At 39.9% G+C, this 19284-nt stretch overlaps 1 protein-coding gene across 1 annotated transcript; it reads right to left on the reverse strand.

The window, feature by feature from the left end:
- Positions 1-580: 580 nt before the first annotated feature.
- Positions 581-1573, reverse strand: LOC107326376 (olfactory receptor 5J3-like). The gene has a single exon (XM_015889893.2). It carries the CDS (start codon positions 1571-1573, stop codon positions 581-583), a length of 993 nt encoding a protein of 330 aa, XP_015745379.2.
- Between the last annotated feature and the right edge of the window lie 17711 nt (positions 1574-19284).

The raw sequence follows: 19284 nt of genomic DNA on the forward strand, positions 1-19284 counted from the left end.
GGGATTCCAAACACTGCCTTAAAATTGCATGAAATGATCTGTAAATCCAACAATGATAGTCAGGGTCAAATATTTATCTTTCACTGCTTTTTTCATCATTCATCTGTCACTTTGGCCTTTTTCATTATTTGGGGTTTTCGTTTTTTGTTTTTGCTTGTTAATTTAGATCTAATTGCATTTTCTCTCATCATGTACTCATGAATCCAGGCAGAAATGGGAATGCCATTGCTCCTCAGTACTATCCTGACCAACTTATGCTAATGATTAGCCAATGCTAATCATCTTCCATTCCTGATAATACTTCTGAGATGGGACACAGAATACATCACTTCGAGGACCTTGTCATCTGCAGCAGAAGTCCTCAGAATGGGCATCAGTGTTGGCAGGGTAGCTCTTCCACATGAATATACACCCAATTCCTTAGTCTAAGGAGCTTTTAGGACAAAGTATCAGGATAGGTGTTCACTCTAGGTGATAAGTGTGGAGAAGGAAAGTGGGCCCTGGCCTTAATCTGCCATCCTATCTGATTGATCGTCTGAGGCAGAGAATTGATTCTATCTAAACTATAGGTTGACTTTATTTATGTGGACATATTTTTCAACATTCGTAGAGAAAGGTTATTAATATTGAAAACATCATGCAGCTTCCATTTCATTACTCTCTGCGCCATATTAACAAATGCCCTTTTCACTTCTTGATTACGGAGACTGTAGATTATGGGATTTAGCATGGGTGTTGCAATGAAGTAAACAATAGATGGTGCAATTTCCTGATCCTCAGCATCTTTGGAGGTTGGCTTCAGGTATCTAAAAAAAATAGTTCCATAATACAGCAAAACAACAATCATGTGAGATGTGCAAGTAGAGAAGGCTTTGCGTTTCCCTTCCATGGACCGGATCCTTAAAACAGAAGAGATGATATGAATATAGGAGGCCAGTATAATGAGTAGTGCCCCTATCCCTAAGAATGAACCAAGAGTAAAAATCACCATTTGGTTTGCAAAGGTGTTGCTACAGGAAAGTTTGAATAGTTGTGGGGCCTCACAGCTGAAGTGATGAATGACATTGGGTCCACAGAATTGTAAAGTAGTCAACAGAAGGGTATTAAGTAGAGCATAGAGAAAGCCAGTGAGCAATGCACTACATATCAGGATAGCACAAACCTGTTTCCTCATCATTACTGCATAATGCAAAGGATGGCACACGGCTGTGAACCGATCATAGGCCATCACAGAAAGGAGAAGACCCTCTCCCACAGAAAGGCTCATGATCAAGAAGACCTGGGCAAAGCAACCCTGAACTGAGATCGCCTTCATCTCTGAAAGGAAGTCTTTTAGCATTTTAGGAACTGTGACTGAGGAAAAACCAATATCAAGAAGTGCTAAATAAGAAAGGAAGACATACATTGGGCTGTGAAGGTGAGGATCGACTCTTATAGCCAAAATAATCATTACATTCCCAATAAGGGTGGTTGAATAAATCAAGAAAAAAATGACAAAGAGTAACTTCTGAAGCCATGGACTGCCAAGGAATCCTAGAAGGATGAATTCGGTAACTTGAGTTTGATTATCCATACATGGAAAGGTGTGTCTACCTGTAGAAAATAGAGGAAAAGGGAAAAAAATAGTTTTGTTGTCTAAGATTTCTTCTAAATCCCTTTCCCATGCTTGCAGTCCCAACCCAGATGAGAGTTGGGGACTCAAGTATACAGTAAGTCATATGTCAATGTCCAAATAATGTTCAGCACAAGAATAAATTAATGTACATTGAAGTATAAATTATAACTCCACTATACACGAGTAAAAATGGAATTGGCAGCAAATATTTTGGATGGATTGGTGGATGGATGGATGGATGGATGGATGGATGGATGGATGGATGGATGAATGTATTGGGTATAAACTGATGGTTTCAAATGAAAAATGAGATTTAGGGTCATAGTGGATGGCTTAGATATAATAAATTAGCAGGAAAACAAATATAAATAAAAATGCCAGTCTTGTAATGTTTTGTGATGTTGTATCTCATTCTTCAGTGTGGCAAAACATGCAGTAATGTATGCTTTGTGGTTTCCCTGATTTCAAAATAAAATTTGTTTGATTTGTAACTACCCTTTCATTCAAAATTACCTGGGAGCAATTAAAAATCATTTAAAAAATGCCCACAAATACTAAAAAACTGTAGCAGAAATCAGTGGAGAAGAGAAGAGAAGAGAAGAGAAGAGAAGAGAAGAGAAGAGAAGAGAAGAGAAGAGAAGAGAAGAGAAGAGAAGAGAAGAGAAGAGAAGAGAAGAGATCTTCCAGGGTGTGCTTCACTTCATGATACCGTCAAGTGAAGCATTTCCATAAAGTTGCTAAAACAAGAAAATAGCCACTTTGTTCCTGAGAACAAAGCAGAGTAATCATGATACTTTATGTTCCTTTTAACTTTTAACAAGTGATTCAGAGGAGGTGAAGAGTATGTTCACCACATGGTTTGCCAAAAGTGTGGGGGAATACTGTGGAGGATGCCCCACTTATCTTCTCCAGCATGGCTCTCCTAAACTTTGGTGAGCAGAACCAAGGCCACACCTTTCTGTCTTCCTCTGCAAGCCCTCCACAAAGTCATTATTTCTGGTCTTGCCCAGTGACCAACTGGAGTTAGCAGCAGCTCCAAGTCAAGACAATGTGTTTCCTCAAAGCAAACCACAGAAGCCATTGTATCTTCTCTGTGGCCCTGCCTGTGTTATGCCAGAGTACTTCCCCAAAGCATATATCGCTCTGACCCCAGGGTACTGTCTCCAGTCTTTAAAAACCTGGCTCTTCCAACAGGCCTTGTGGTAAGGTGGATTATGATCCATTTCCTGATGTTAACATTTTTATATTATACTTGTGATTGTGTTTTTGTTCTCTTCTCTGATGTGCCATGAGTATTACTGTTCATGGTGTATCTGTTTGTTTATTCTTATTATTATCCTGTTGTTTTTAATCCTAATATGTAATTTGCCTAGAGTTGCCTTCATATGTGAGTTGATATACAAGTCAATTAAATAAATAAGCAAATTAAATAACATCTTCATTGAGCAAAATCTCTTTGTCAAAGTGAGTCTAGGTCAGATTGTGTACCATAAACATAAAGAAACATTAGGCAAATAAAACAATATATGATAGTTCCCCCCCAAATATCTATATTTATATCAAGCAAGGTTTTAGATAGGTAGTAGATTCTATAACCAAACTGGTATTCTACAGAGGTTCTAAAGTTTTTTCTGGTTTCCAGGAACATCTACTGTTTCCTATTTTAGGAAGAAATATAAAATATTAGGGATAAAAATGGGAGTAACAGTTGTGGGGAGGACTGTTGCCGTCAACATATGACAGAGTTAATTCACTGATCAAACTGTCTCTCTCGCCCCTAATATTAGGAGTTTCTAGCATCTATCAGAATCAATTGCTCTAAAAATATTTGAACTTAGGCTGATCTGAACTGATTACCCCAGTCTGCCATCCCAGCTTGCAGTGGTGAATTGAGGCTACCTCTTTCAACAATGTTTAACAGGGTGTGAGAGAAAACAATTGTTTAGGGACTTGATGTGGGGATTGGAGGGGTCAGTTTGACAATCATAGTGGTGTGATATTTCCCTCTGCTTCTATTCCCTTTTCCTCTTTTCCTGCCATGTTTTAAAATGGTGCAAGAAAGGTAAAACCACATAATTATGCACAACGTGCATTATTTCAATATTTTTATTCAGGAAACATAGAGGTGAGCAGAGTTCTGTGCTGGGACTATGAATGGGATAAAAAAAACCCTATCTGATAGCATTTTGCAGCAAGCTAATCTATTTCACTTTTTTTTACAAAAAGATAAACTACAATGATTGTTTTGTTTCCACACTACTCTAAATATTGTAATGCAGTTTTCCAATCAAATAAATGTATCTACAAATATGTGTACATTGGGGAACAAACCTACAAGAAAGCATATATGAGGGAAAGTTACTAAAAATAAGTGTAAATAATGGAGGAAATGGATTAAAAATCCACATGAACGTTCACATAGGCTTTCCAAAATTGCACACTTAATAATGGAACAAAATAAACAAGTGCTTGGTGGAAAAAAAAAACTTGAACACTAAAATAAGAAGGGGAGCAGCCTTAGTGGTCTATACATAATTATGACTGCTACCATTTCTGTATCTGACTCCCTTTTTCAAATTCAGGAAAAAAATGCATCTTTTACAACAGAATATGACATTTCCCCCTCTATAATGGCAGGAGGAAGACAGCCAGTTTGGTGTACTGGTTAAGGCACCTGGCTAGAAACCAGGAAACTATGAGTTTTAGTCCTGCTTTAGGCACAAAGCCAGCTGGGTGACCTTGGGCCAGTCACTCTTTCTCAGCCCTAGGAAGGAGGCAATGGCAATCCACTTCTAAAATCCTGCCAAGAAAATTGCAGGGACTAGTCCAGGCAGTCATAAGGAGTCGAAACTTGACTTTAAGGCATACAGAGAGAGAAAGGGGGGGGGGGGGGAGAGAGAGGCAGGCAGGCAGGCAGGCAGGCAGGCAGGCAGGCATGGAGAACAGTTTTAACAGCAAAGGTAAGAAAAGTTAGTGCCCATTTCCCTCCAATGCAAACATTTGAGTCATCGGCTCTGAAATGATATGCCATACTCCCCACCAGCCAATTCAAGTAAACCAGCAATCTTGTCAGATTCATCATGCTACTTTCTCCTGAGCAGACATTTACCTTTGGAAGATGTTTTATGGGATTTGTTCTTTTCTTGTAACATCACTGTCCTCATTATGAAACAGCTCCAACATCACTGTATTTTCTTCTAAAACAAATGAACGATGGCCAGTAAGAATGCCTCTTTTGTTTTCTTCAGCTTTAATCAATTGCAGACAAAGAAATGAATGATCTTATTGAATTACCAGTCAATGGAGCACTCATCACTTACACCTACACTAGAAAAGGCATATGTTTTAGATACATTTTGGACACTTTACTAAACAGAGTTCACAGAGAAGAAGAGAGTCCCATCTTCTTTCTTTAAAAGCATGCATCCCAGAGTTGTATGCAATCTCCTATACAATTTTCTATATAATTGTGCCCAACGCACAAGGGAAAACACAAAAGTTATTGAGTATTCCCAAGAGAGCATTGTTTAAACATCTGATAGAACTGGCGTATGCATATTCAGTTCATAATAAATTGTGCAGTTGGAAAAGTGTGTGATATGTTTAACTGTGTGTTTTGCTTTGTTATGTCTTAATTTTTAGTCAAGGCCTCTGTGTGTGTGTGTGGGGGGGGAACAATTGTGTGTATGTTTTGTTAGCTACCCAGAGTTATTTGATTATATGGGTGACCATATAAATTTGCAGAATAAATCAGTAAACAAAAAAAAAATACTATTGGTGGTAAGTATTTTACCTTCATTTGCTTGCTTTGGTGTTTTCATGCAGTGGCTCAAAAAGAGTTTCTCTTGTTACCCCCCACTACACTATCCATGTCTCACCTGAACACTTGAGGTGATGCGATGCCAAGTTCCACACTGTGATGATGGAGTCTATCTTGCAGCACTGAAATCAAAGTGATTATCTAACAATCAATGAAATTGTCAGCTGAATGAATGAATGTTAGCTAAGCAAGCGGGAAAGAATATGAAGACGCTGAGGGAGATTGTATGGCAGTTTGGGGTCTAGTATCAGCAGTATGCTGATGATATCCCAGGAGATGCTATTGACATCTTGGCCTAGAGCCTGGAAGTTGTTAGGGTCTGGATGGGAGAGAATAGGCTTAAACTGAACCCTGTTAGACTAAGCTGCTGACTATATATCAGGGTTCCTCAATTCTCTGTGTTGTCTTTGGATAGGGTTGCACTGCCCTTGAAGCTCTGTGAAGTGGGTCTTCTCCTGGACTCATGGCTCCTACTGGATCAGCAGGTGGAGGCCAGGCAGGTGCAACAGCTGGTAAAGAACTTCTCCCCTCCCAGCCAATGACTAAACTCCTTGTAGCATTTCAGGGTGACAAAAATTAGTACTTCACTAAAAATACTAAAACACCAGCCAGAAACAAAGTCAGATGAACTTAAGGTGGCCATAGGGCAGCGAAAGGTTGACTAAGAGGTGGTTATAATTCCAGCTAAGGGGATTCTCCATAAACCACAGCTAAAAGAGCAGCCTGAATTTGACTTATCTCCAATATGTCTGGCAATTTATATAGCTGAAAGATGTATTTAGGAGCCTCCATGGTACATGGAATTTTAGTTTCTTTAACAGATGGAGGCCTTAAAAGGAAACCAACAATTCAATTCTATAAGGTGTTAAAATGTGAAATCAAAATCAGTATTGGTAGCACATTTGAACTGTGGAAAAAAGAATTGGAATATCCAATTTTGGGGAATCAATGGGTCCAAGTGTTTAAAAAATGTGAAATACACTTCCTGTGATTTAAAAATGAAATTAATTCATCAGAAAGTATTATTTCATGCCCATCAACCCCGCAGAGAATGTTGAAAAAAGGGTGACCATTAAAGTTATTCTATTGGCAAGGCAAGAAATATTAAGGTTCTTTATACGACTTTGTCTTGTCCTGTTTTAGCTTTGTTTTGGCTTCAAATTTTACATACGTTAATATAATTTTGGGAGGAAATATTACAGTTAAGGATCATAATGTGATTCAGAATTATATTCCAAAAACATGGAATTATAGAGCTCTCAGGAAGAGCTTTGTCTATCCTCAACTTGGGGTGTGGAAAAAAGAGGACAATTCTGTGTAACTGCAAAGCAAGTTATTCTCTTGATGTTAAGGAATGGCTCCAGGATATGAGTTTGCTATCTAGTTTTCAAAAGTCTTTGTGTTTTAAAAATGAGAAGATGACCTGGCTGCAGTGCCACCAATGGTGGGTGGGGAGAGGCAGGGAATGGACCAGTCCATACAGAGCCACAGAACTGAGCATCTTTGGAAGCAATGCGGTATAATATCAGTTTCCATTTTTTTAACCTATTTATTGTCAGAGAACTAAGTTTTAAATAAACCCAATTAGGCATTTAAGACTATTTTAGCTTTCATCTATGTTTCATAAAAGTTTATGTTTCAGATATTCAGTAAATAAGTTTCAGATATAAATGTCTTATATATAATTTGTACATGAAAAGAACCTCTTCCAGTAATCAGAGAAGTCCAATAGTTTTGAGTACGGAAATGAGTAGTCAGTCTTCTTATTCTTCTTAAGCTTATTAAGCTCCCCATCAGAAGGGACATTCATGTCCTTTCAGTAATACTGCTGTTAAATATTGCCATTAAAATTATATATTAAGATTAACAACAATCTGAATTCTCAACATCACAATTTAATCCATTTTGCAAAAACCAAAAAGTTAGAATATTATTTTACAATCAGTATGAGCATGCAGTTTCAGTACACTGAGATTTTCATCTCTCTGACAGCATCTTTACATAAGACCACCGGATGGCAGCAAATGATAAAAAATACCAGTAGGAGAATCGCCGCATAGTCAAACGGTTGTATAGTCAAAAAGCTGTATAGTCAAATCGCTTTGTAGTATAGATAGCTCCTTTAGAGAAAGGAATGTAATAGTTATAAGTAGCATATGAGGCCAGTATAAAAACCTTGAAAGCTGTATGCTGAATCATCATTCAGATCAAGAATATACTTTACCTGATTGCAATATTATTCATTGTTAGAAAAGAGAACAATTAAAGTTTGCTTGACTTCTCACTGACTTAATCTGCCCTTTAGCAATCTGTTTGGAAGTTTACACATAACATTGATCATTCTAGTGATTAGTTACAAAAACTACATAGAAACAGGGGCAACTGCTATGTATCGAGTCAGATCATAGATCGCTTTGCCTGAATGTTGTACTCTTTGACTTGCAATAACTCTCCAGAATTTCGGATAGGCGTTTGTTGCAGACCTACTTGGATATATAGAGGATAGAACTAAAGACTTTTCATATGTAAAACTTGAACTTTGCCACTGAACGTGTCCTTCCAATCATTTTCAGAGCTAATGTACTTCTGAATGCTAGATCTTAAGAACAAACTATAGAAGCAGGTTGTTACTTTCCACCCCCATTTTTTTAACTTCTGGAGATTTCCATCTCCCAGCTGGCAAGCCCTTGACTTGATAGGCTTCAGATCCAGCAAAAGGGAACTTGCATCTGCAACGGGGGCATTCTTTTGACACTTCAATGCAATCTTCCACAGCCAGAGGCCTTCCAAATTTCGTCTTCCCAAATTCTCCAGCTGCATGGCCATCCTGAGAGTTCTAGAAGAAACACAGACTAACCCCTGAACGTCCCAAAAGCTCAAACCATTGCCAATTTTCCCTTATCTTTCCAGAATACAAAAACAAAAACCTTAGTAGTTGTTTCCATGGATGCCTTGGTGGCCCCAGCCAGATTAGATTGCTATAGACCAAATAAAGTTTCCTGTTTTGCTCAGGTAGGACCATAGATGCCTCCTGTTCTAAAAGATTGATCCTCTGTGATCCTTGCCTAAAGGAACAAGCAGAACTGCTAGGACAGAACTGATACAAACATTTTCAAGGGCTACAGTAAAAAGGCACATTAAAACAGTCAGTTTCAGGTGAGGGCAGGAAGAGAAGAGACACCAAAGTTTTACAGTGTACCTTTTCCCTTCCCTTCCCTTCCCTTCCCTTCCCTTCCCTTCCCTTCCCTTCCCTTCCCTTCCCTTCCCTTCCCTTCCCTTCCCTTCCCTTCCCTTCCCTTCCCTTCCCTTCCCTTTTCTCCTTTTCCATTCCCCTTCCCCTTCCCTTTTTTTTTCCTTTTGTTTTCTGGGTACCCTAAATAGATTTGGATGGCTATTTTTTCAGATACTCCAAAGTGGTATACATAGGGAGTTCCTGGAAGCTTGGCATTCAGACAAATCAGTCATCAATAGACACATAGAGATAAATCACATTTATACACCATTCAAAAGAGACAATAAGAAAGCTAAGAAGGAAACAAAAAGACCAGAACATATCTTCTGCAGCAGCCTACACCCAGATAAGCAGGGATTAACACCAGACAAATAATCAAGCAGAAAACAATACCCTAATCAAGAAACTACCAAGGAGAAAACCACACCCCCACCAACATTGGCAGGGGAAGCTACTGTATATAAACAGGGAGCAAACCCCACACTTATTAGCACTGATGATGTTACCTAGTCGGGTAATGAAATGTCTGCAAGCAAGCAACCAAGCTCAGAGAGCACCAAGAACTCCACAGTGTATATATACAAAAACAACTGACAGCTTGCTTAAGTAGCTCTTCTTGACCATAGCTAGGCAGCTAGAGAAGGCAACCACAGAAATACAACCTACCCTCTAAGCCTCTAGAAGCCCTGAGTGCAGGGGTCAGGAACCTATACTATACCCTACTGCTCAAGATGTTAGAGGAAGGCTTCAAGTCCATTAAATGCTGATTAGCAGGGATTGGATGGAGCAGTTGAAAGCCTTTATAATAGGAAGACTATGAAAAAACTACACTATTCAGTTGGTCTGAAGAAACTCAAAATACAGTGGAAGTAAACCTGTAATCTACTTTCTTGTAAATCTAGGATACAGTTAATAATCCTTTGTCCAATACATTGTCTTATGTTTCATCCCAATGCGTAGTGAGATTAATTCCTTCAGCATCCCTAACATGTGGCAAAATTATATCAGAATGATAAAAAAAGAAATCTCTCTTTAAACCAATATAGATTGTCTTAAAGTAAACACACTAATCAATTTCTATTTAAATTTGGTTGTATATTGATTAGAATTTACTAAGTGGTCACAATATAGTGCATATAAAATTACTTGGTATTCTATCTGCTTGGTTGACTTACTGAGGGGTATGAAAAATTAAACACATGTATATTTTATCCTCAAATTCTCAAACTTAGTTGGGAGTCTTAATTAGTCACCAACATTTGGCTAGATCATGCAGAAAAAATATTTACTAAGTTGTTACTGCATCACTGTAGAATTAACCCTTCATAAATAGTAATTTTGTGAACCATACCAAACTATAAGACTGCAGTTCAGACCCTATGTTGAATCATAATAGGATATACATGAACCTGTAGAGAGCAGTTAGGCCCAAGTTTATACTTGCATATAGGCCTGATTCAGCTGGATGGTTTCATATACAGATAGTCCTTATTAGGTGAGTGCTGGGTTTAGCGACTGTTCACAATAACAATGATGAAAAAGTAATTTTATGACCAATCCTCACATTTATGACCTTTGCAGGTCTGTAAAGCAAAGGAAAGCTGAAGTAAGATCATAAGCACAGTTGCAGTTTCACTTAGTGACTGCTTTGTTTAACAACCAAGTTGCAATTGTGGTCACTAAACCAAGACTATAGGTAGTCTTCACTTACTGATGGCAATTGGGACCAGCAACTCCATCTCTAAGTGACATGGTCATAAATTGAAAAATCATGTGACCACACCTGACTTACGATGGCAATTCTGGTTGTTAGCAAATAACCTGTGATCATTAAGCTCGATGTCACGTGACCACAACTTATGACTTCCTACTGGCTTCCCCACTGACTTTGCTTGTCAGAAGCCAGCTGTGAAGGTTGCAAATGGTGATCATGTGACCATGGGATGCTGTGACTGTTGTAAATACATGTTTGTTGCCAAATGCCCAAACCACAATCACAAGTCTGTGCGGATGCTGTGACATCCACAACTTCAATGATTGGTTGTAAATCTTCTTATTTCATGCCGTCATAACTTTGAATAGTTGCTGAGCGAGTGGCCAGTAAGCGACGACTACCTGTACCTATATTTCATCAATTTGCATAACTATTGCACATTGCACTTTTTATGATACACCAATCATTGATTTAATTGTGAAAGGACTAAAATGTATGTCAGAAAGTATGATTTGGATCCTACCAAAGTAGGAAGATAGAGTTCTAATAGTTGTATATTCAGTGAGAACCACAGGGGATTTTTCGGTGGGCGGGGTGGGGGAGGCCAACAACTTATGCAACATTTGGAATGAATATGATCCCGAGGAAAAAAATAGATAACATAAATTGATGTGTGAGAATGCTGAAAGAGGCGTTTTGGAGAATCCTATAGAAATGATGGTGATTTGTCAAAGGGTGCAAATCCAGATATTAGTGTCAAATTTAAAAAAAATGAAAAGGAAGTCATAATCGTAAATTCTGTGAAAATATATAAAATGTTAAGGCTGAAAATACAGATGGTATAACTGAACAAATATTTAAAATATGGGTGTGGTTTGGGAATAGCTGTGTTGCTTGGTTTGCACATGTGTCTCAACTGGAAAAATGTTGTTATTGCTCCTTATAGAATGGAAAGGACAGCACAAGTAAATGCAAAAACTACATAGGGATTTTTTTTCCCCTTAAGGGTGGCTGAGAAAATATCTAGCAAAATTCTGACTTTAAGGATTTGAAAAGTAACTGTGAACAAACTTTGGGAAGTGCAGTATGGTTTTATTATGGGCATGGAGTGTGCAGACCAGGTTTTTATATTTTTTATTTTTTGGGGTTTCTTCCTTCCTTCCTTCCTTCCTTCCTTCCTTCCTTCCTTCCTTCCTTCCTTCCTTCCTTCCTTCCTTCCTTTCTTTCTTTCTTTCTTTCTTTCTTTCTTTCTTTCTTTCTTTCTTTCTTTCTTTCTTTCTTTTTTGAGCTTCAGCAGGTCATTGAGAAATACACAGCTGTAAGAAAGTAAGTTCATTGTATATGTGTTATTTACAGAAAATGTACAATAAAGTCAATAATCTTGATTCTTCATAATTGGCCTTGGACCATAAATGGAGGTAAATAAATAAATAAATAACTCTTTTATATTATTATTTTTTTCTCACTTTTGTTTATCTTGTTCTTTGGAATATTGGTTTTTTAATTTTATGATTGGGTTATTTAACTGCTACTTTAATTGTACTGCAGATGTTTTAATCTTTTTTCCTATATTGTGTGAGCTACTGAGAGTCATCAGATTACAGCAAAATATGAAATAAACAAACAAGCAAACAACTAGGCAATGTAGTGACAGTAACACATTTCATGCTTTCTGAAAACAGGAGTGAGGACTAGATATTTAGTCTAGACTAGAAAGGGACTAGATATTTAAACTATTTCCATTTATTTCATTAATGTGATCTCTTTACTGGAAACCAGGCTAGATACACTATAATGGGAAAGCTAATGTGATATTTAAGACAGATTATAGTTTGTCCCTGAGAGCTAAACAGGGACAGAATCTCTGAACAAAATCAGAGATCTTCAAAGGCCAGAAACATTTTCAGGTTGAGAAGATGGGTGTAAGTTGGTAAAGATGGTGTGTTTTAACTAAGGCAGTTAAATAATTCAGTATGTATTGGTTGCATGCAGATGATCCAACAGGACAGAAATTGATTCATGAGGATCGGATTAAAATGGGGTCTTGCTTGCTAGCTTCTGCTACTGAATTCCACCCATTGAATCTAACGGGCATTGTCATTGCATTAGAAGACTGTGGTGAACAGGATCTCTGATGCACACGTTCTGATCAAGATAGAAACATTAAGTTCAGGAACGGTCAGGTGTGACCTTCATTTTGGTCCTGACTGAATGTGTGCACAGGACATGTTCAAAGCTTCCAAGTTACCTTAAAGTTAACTGCATGACAATATGGGCAATTAAAAGCTAAGCAATAAAAATGTAAATAGGGTTGCCATATCTGCCAAAATCCAGATCTCCCTTAGATGGCAGTGAAAAGTTAGAGTTTTTCCTATGTCTTTGCTGCTATCTATGCTAAGCCAAGCTGTAAGGCCACTTTATCCTATGGCAAACTCAGGTCATATAAATAAATAGTATTCTATTTCAGTATTATTTTACCCACATTTCATCTCGGAGATGACATTTTGAGTATGAATGTCACACATACACACAAACACACAGCAAACTCCCTACACATAGAAAACAGGCATATGTAGGAAAAAGCCTAGTTATAGAATTCTAAACTAACATCTAACATTCAATGGACTGCTTCCTTCCTTACATTCCTGAAATACATTGTTGTAATTGTGTGGCTATCATTACCCTTGTTATTTTTCTTGAATATTCAGGCCTATCTTCGTGTTATACTGCCTGGTTCATAATAGGTTTGCTGTTCTGTACACAGTGTTTACTGTTAGATTATTATAGTTGTTATTTATTTTATTTTATTTATTTATTTTTTATTATCAAACTTGTATGCCGCCCATCTCCCCCAATGGGTGACTCTGGGCGGCTCACAATAATAAAAAAGGAAAAAACATAAGTCCCTCTAACCATGGATAAAATCTATAAATAATTAAAAAACATATATTAAAAATGCCCTAAAAAACCTCCTATAATTTTTAGCCCTAAAAACCTGAAAGATGCTGGGGGGGGGGGTGGACAAACCCATCACCCCACCAGCCATCTCCACAGGTGCGGGCCCCCCTCCAGCCCCCAGGCCTTCTGGCAGAGCCAGGATTTAATCCGTTTCCTGAAGGCCATGAGGGAGGGGGCACACCGGACCTCAGGAGGCAGGATGTTCCATAGGGCGGGAGCTGCAGCAGAAAAGGCTCTCTGCCTAGACCCCACCAATTGAAATTCCTTGACTGGTGGGGTCTGCAACCTGCCCCTTCTGCTGGACCAAGTGGGGCGGGCTGAAATGACCGGGGTGAGGCGGTTCCTCAGATAAGCTGGTCCTGTGCCATGAAGGGCTTTAAACGTGATAACCAACACCTTGAATTGGACCCAGAAACAAACTGGTAACCAATGCAGCTCACGCAACAGTGGTGTTATACGTCCCTTCCTAGGGGCATTGAGAACTGTCCACACCGCCACATTCTGCACCAGCTGAGGCTTCCAGATACTCTTCAAGGGTAGCCCCATGTAGAGCGCATTACAGTAATCCAACCCGGAGGTGACCAGGGCATGAGTGACCTTGCGGAGGTCCTCCTGATCCAGGAAGGGGCATAACTGCCGCACAACACAAAGTCGTGCAAAGGCCCTCCTAGCCACGACTGCCACCTGCTCTTCGAGCAGGAGTCATGAGTCCAGGAGAACCCCCAGATTACGCACCAGGTCTGTCTGGGGTAGTGCAACCCCATCAAGAACCAAAGATGACAAACACCTAGATCTTAAGGCTTCCCGTATCCACAGCCACTCCATCTTACCAGGGTTCAGCTGAAGCCTGTTGTCCCCCATCCAGGCCCCCACAGCCTCCAGACACCGCAAGAGGGCAGTCACAGAGTCACTTAAGGTACCTGGGATGGAGATGTATAATTGGGTATCATCAGCATACTGATGATACCTCACCCCATGATGCTGGATGATCTCACCCAGCGGTTTCATGTAGATGTTAAATAGGAGCGGTGAAAGCACTGACCCCTGTGGCACCGCACAAGGTAGGGGCCGGGGGCTGGACCTCTCACTCCCTATCAACACCGATTGGGTTTGGCCTTGGGGAAAGTTGCTGAACCAGCACAACATTGTGCCACCCAGCCCCAACTCCTGCAGCCAACCCAAAAGGATACCATGGTCGATGATATCAAAAGCTGCTGAGAGGTCAAGAAGAGCAAGGATGGATGCATTCCCCCCATCCCGCTCTCGCCAGAGATCATCTAAAAGTGCGACCAATGCTGTTTCTGTCCCATAACTGGGCCTGAATCCTGACTGATACGGGTCCAGATAATCCGTTTCCTCCAGGATCCTCTGAAACTGCCGTGCGACCACCTTTTCCACCACCTTCGCTAAAAAGGGGAGGTGGGAGACTGGACGAAAACTGTCCAGGAGGGTGGGGTCTAGCAATGGTTTCTTGAGGAGTGGGCAGACCAAAGCCTCTTTGAAAGGCTTTGGAAATACCGCCTCCTGCAAGGATGAATTAACCACCGCCAGAACCCATCCTAAGGTCACCTTGGTAGCTTTAACTAACCAGGAGGGACAAGGATCTAAACCACAGGTGGTCGCACTGACAGCCCCGGGGACCCTGTCCACTTCCTCAGGGGCAACAGGATCAAGCCGTTCCCAGATAACTGGGCAAGAACGCTTCCCTGGGCAACTCCCCTGGACCTGCTCCACGCTTGGCTTCCAACTGAGAATGGATCTGAGTGATTTTATCCATCAGGTGTTCAGCAAATTCCTCTGCACGACCCTGCAAGTAATCCTCCACACACACCCCTTTTCCCAGGAGGGCCCGAGTGACCCTAAACAGGGCTGCAGGGCCACACTCTGAGGATGCAATAAGAGCGGAGAAATGTTGACGTTTCGCCGCCCTTACCGCCACTAGATAGGCCTTAATAGCAGCTCTAACCCGTGTTTGGTCTGATTCGTCCCCAATTTTCCACCAGCGGCGCTCTAGACCTCTCTTAGCCCTTTTCAGCTCCCTCAACTTCTCTGTGAACCATGGGGAGCACTGGGGGTGATGGGCCAAGAAAGGCTGCACAGGTGCGATCCTGTCCAAGGCCCTAGCCACCTCCTTGTTCCAGGCTGCAGCCAGAGCCTCCCCTGGGCCATGCAGCAAGGCCTCAGGAACAACCCCCAGCTCCCTTTGGAACCTGTGTGGGTCCATCAGTCACCAGGGGTGAACTGTTCGAATAGGTCCCACCTCCCTGTGGAGGGGGGCAGCATAGGAGAATCCCACCGCCACCAGGGAGTGATCTGACCATGATAGGGGGGGTAATATAAAATCCCCCACCAGATCACGCTGCCACTGCTCCGACAAGAAAACCATGTCTGGGGTGTGACCACTGTCCCAGTTCAGGCCACAGATGACCTGGGATAGGCCCATGGCTGCCATGGTAGCCATGAACTCCCAAGCCGCCTCCGAGGCCAACCCCAGGGATGGCAGATTAAAGTCCCCCAAGACCATAAGTCTGGGGAACTCCACTGCCAACCCCGAGATGGCCTCCAGCAGCTTAGGCAGGGAGGCTCCTATGCAGCAGGGAGGCTGGTACACTAGCAGCACTCCCAACTGATCCCGTGTGCCCAACCTCAGGAACAGGGTCTCACATCCAGCCACTTGTGGAGCAGGCCCCTGAAGGCCAATAGGGATTCCCTGATGACCACTGCCACTCCCTCTCCCCTGCCCTGGGGTCTCGGCTGGTGCCAAACCCTAAATCTGGCTGGACACAATTCTGAGAGGGCTACTCCCCCCTCTGGTGCCAGCCAGGTCTCGGTGATGCACGCCAGGTCAGCGGTTATGAAAAGAAGGAAACAAAGTTTTATAAATAAATTAATTCACAAGAACTGTGAGTATTGATTATTACTGCCAGACCAAAGTTGGCTTAATGGGAAGAAAATAACTGGTTCCAGAGGTATACAAGAGCAGTATTAGAAGACTCCATCTTAAGAAACCAGGATTGAAAGACATGACTTGCTATTGGCTTCAAACTATAATTTCTTAATAGAGGAACAAGACACAGTTCTGGCATCAAGGATTGTTTAGGTACTTTATTGAAATGAAGGGGAAAGTGGGAGACATTGCCTTTATTTATAATATGACAATCAGAATTCTGGTGTTGTATTATCAGTGAATAAAGACATATATTAAAGTGCTGGAGATAAGAATGTGTAGGAATCTCACAAAGTAATCTATGTGCAGATTTAAAGGTTTCACTTCCAGTGGGACCCATCGCTGGATGAATGCTGTCCACAGACAAAGTCTTTTTTAGCATTCATTATTCCCTATGAGTGAAAGTGTGTGAACAGTAATTATTATAAATTAAAATAAAACAAAATAGTTTAATAGTATTTAATAGCACCAAGTGTTACTATTTGCTGAGCAGAGTGAAAAATCATAGTTATAATAACTCACTCTGCTCACCAAATAGTAACATTTGGTGCTATTCAAGGGAAATATGATTGTATTTAGTAGATTTATTTTCTTAAATTTCTTAGTAATGAAGGTAAATCTTTACATGGGAATTAACTGGTCTTATGTCAATTTGTTCTCACAACTCATTCATTAGATAACTCCTCAGCAATTTCCTTTAGAAAAGCAAGCTTTTTCTGGTTAGCAAAGCCTTTGCGGGGGAGGGGGGGGATGTTATGGTTTTTCAAAGCAACTTTAGACCATTAGTCTAATGAGATGGTTCATACATAGTTAGAAGGGCCGTTAATAGACAGAAGTGTGGATAATTAAAAAGTTCAGCCTAGGTAATTACAAAGATAAAATATTTTTCTCCCTCTGGGAGGGAGAGTGATGCAAATTTCTCTAGTGGCTTGAGGCGAACACCGGAGGCCTAATTATAATTGATAAAGCTCAAAGGCCTTGTTGATAATGGAACAAAGCAGCCTGGTACCAAATTTGTGTCTGAACTATGCATGTAAGTCCCTGCAGTGCAGTTAAAGTTATGTGACAGGCAGATTGCAGAGGCCAAGTTGTTCAATGTTTATGTTGAAAGATTTTTAACATATTAAGCAGAAGCCTAAGTAAGGCCTGATGGTTTTTGTCACCTTGTTAAATCAGACAGTATTTCCAATTTAGACCAACAGGTCAAGAAAATTATAGTATGGCATGCAATTGACTGGAAGTTATGGTAAACTTATTATGGGGAGCAATTTGAGAACCTGAAGTAGGTTTTTCCACTTAACAAAAACTCCTCCATAAGTCAGCCTTCTCCATTTTTGTTGGAACCATAATACCTATCATCCCCAGCTACCATTTACACACACCCCCCACCAACATGCTAGCTTGGATGATAGGAGTGACAGTTCCCATGTATCTTAAGGACACCAGATTGGGAAAAGTTGCTGTGAGGCTTTGAGGATGAACCTAACCCTATTCTGAAAGGATGTAAAAGCTCCTTTCTAAATACAAACTTAATAGTTTGTTTGTTTTTTTGGTAAAAAAAAATCACTAAGTCCATAATTAAAAGTAACCAGACTGATATGTCATATGCAGGAAAAAGTGTCATGTAACCTTCCCACTTTATAATGCACCCTTTTTCCACACCTCTGTTATGTCAGCTAAGCTATATTTTGATTTGTATTCAAAAGAGTGCTCAGAAGAGTGCTATATTCATGTTTAAGAGAGTGCAAGCTTGTCTTCAGAATTCTTTCTTACCTGATACTGGTAATAGAAGTATAGATACAGTAGATGACAGATAGATGATTGATAGATAGATAGATAGATAGATAGATAGATAGATAGATAGATAGATAGATAGATAGACTATTCTAAAGTGTATTGATAAATAATGACCATTAGACTTCAAAATAACATTCATATGTGTAAGCATTGTTATATTGTGTTTGCCAGTACCTTCCACTTGGCTATTGCTACACATAATGGAACTGGTTCCAAATATGAACATAATATACAGAGTTTGCTCATCTTTTGTAGTCCAGCCTTCTCCAATCTGGTGCTTTCCAAATGTGGTGGATTAACTCTTGTAATTCCCGAGCTAGCATTCCTTTTTAACCAAATCCACTTTCCTTATTTTTTAAGTCTTACTTTGTCAACCTTAACTTAAACACACACACACGTGTGTGTATACACATGTATATGTGTATATATGTATGTGTGTATACACATACATACATACACCATATACCATAGACATATACATATTTCTAAATACTATTGTTAATCAATAGTTTAATTAAACATTAATGTTGATTTGTTCTTATCTATATGGTGCATATTTGATAAATAAAATTGAACTCAAATCACTAGCTGGCAAAAACATCATGAACCTGATTTAGTGAAAAGCACATTTGTAATTCTTTAGATTTAAGGAATATAAAGTCTGTAATGGATAGGTGGGGGTGGAATGACAAAACATGGTCTGCAGCATCACAACACAAATCCCAGCCTTTTGTACTTGCAGCCTGATGTGAGAAACAAGTCCCTCAGTTAAGAATGTCTGGTTTATGGATGAGCCATAGTTAAGGACAGAGCCTATTGTAGCAAACTTCGAGTTAAATATACAGTAATTCGAGTTAAATACACAATGGTTCAAGTTTACTACACAGTACTACTTATAAAGTATTATACGATAATACTATTCCAGCTTACATACAAATTCAACTTAAGGTTCAACAGAACTCGTTCTTATGGGAGGCTCCATGTACATAAGTCATGTGTCCTTTAAGATGGTTAGTGGGGCATATTCATGCTACAGTTAGAGGTATGTGAGAATGATGCTGTCATATAGATTAGAGGTAGTTGGACAATGACCTGTGCTCTTAATTTCACTGAGACTTAAGTTCAGTTAAGTGTGAATTTAAAGAAGTTTTTTAGTCTTTGAATTGAAGTCTGCTTTAGTTTAGTTTTGCTTCTCAATTTC

The sequence above is a fragment of the Python bivittatus genome, unplaced genomic scaffold (assembly GCF_059951505.1).
Source record: "Python bivittatus isolate LINGU-HERP-01145 unplaced genomic scaffold, Pbiv_v1 ctg000470_np1212, whole genome shotgun sequence".
Lineage (NCBI taxonomy): Eukaryota > Metazoa > Chordata > Lepidosauria > Squamata > Pythonidae > Python > Python bivittatus.

Bases quoted from the DNA above. Each gene is read 5' to 3' on its own strand.
- LOC107326376 (XM_015889893.2), bottom strand. From the start codon at position 1,573: ATGGATAATCAAACTCAAGTTACCGAATTCATCCTTCTAGGATTCCTT.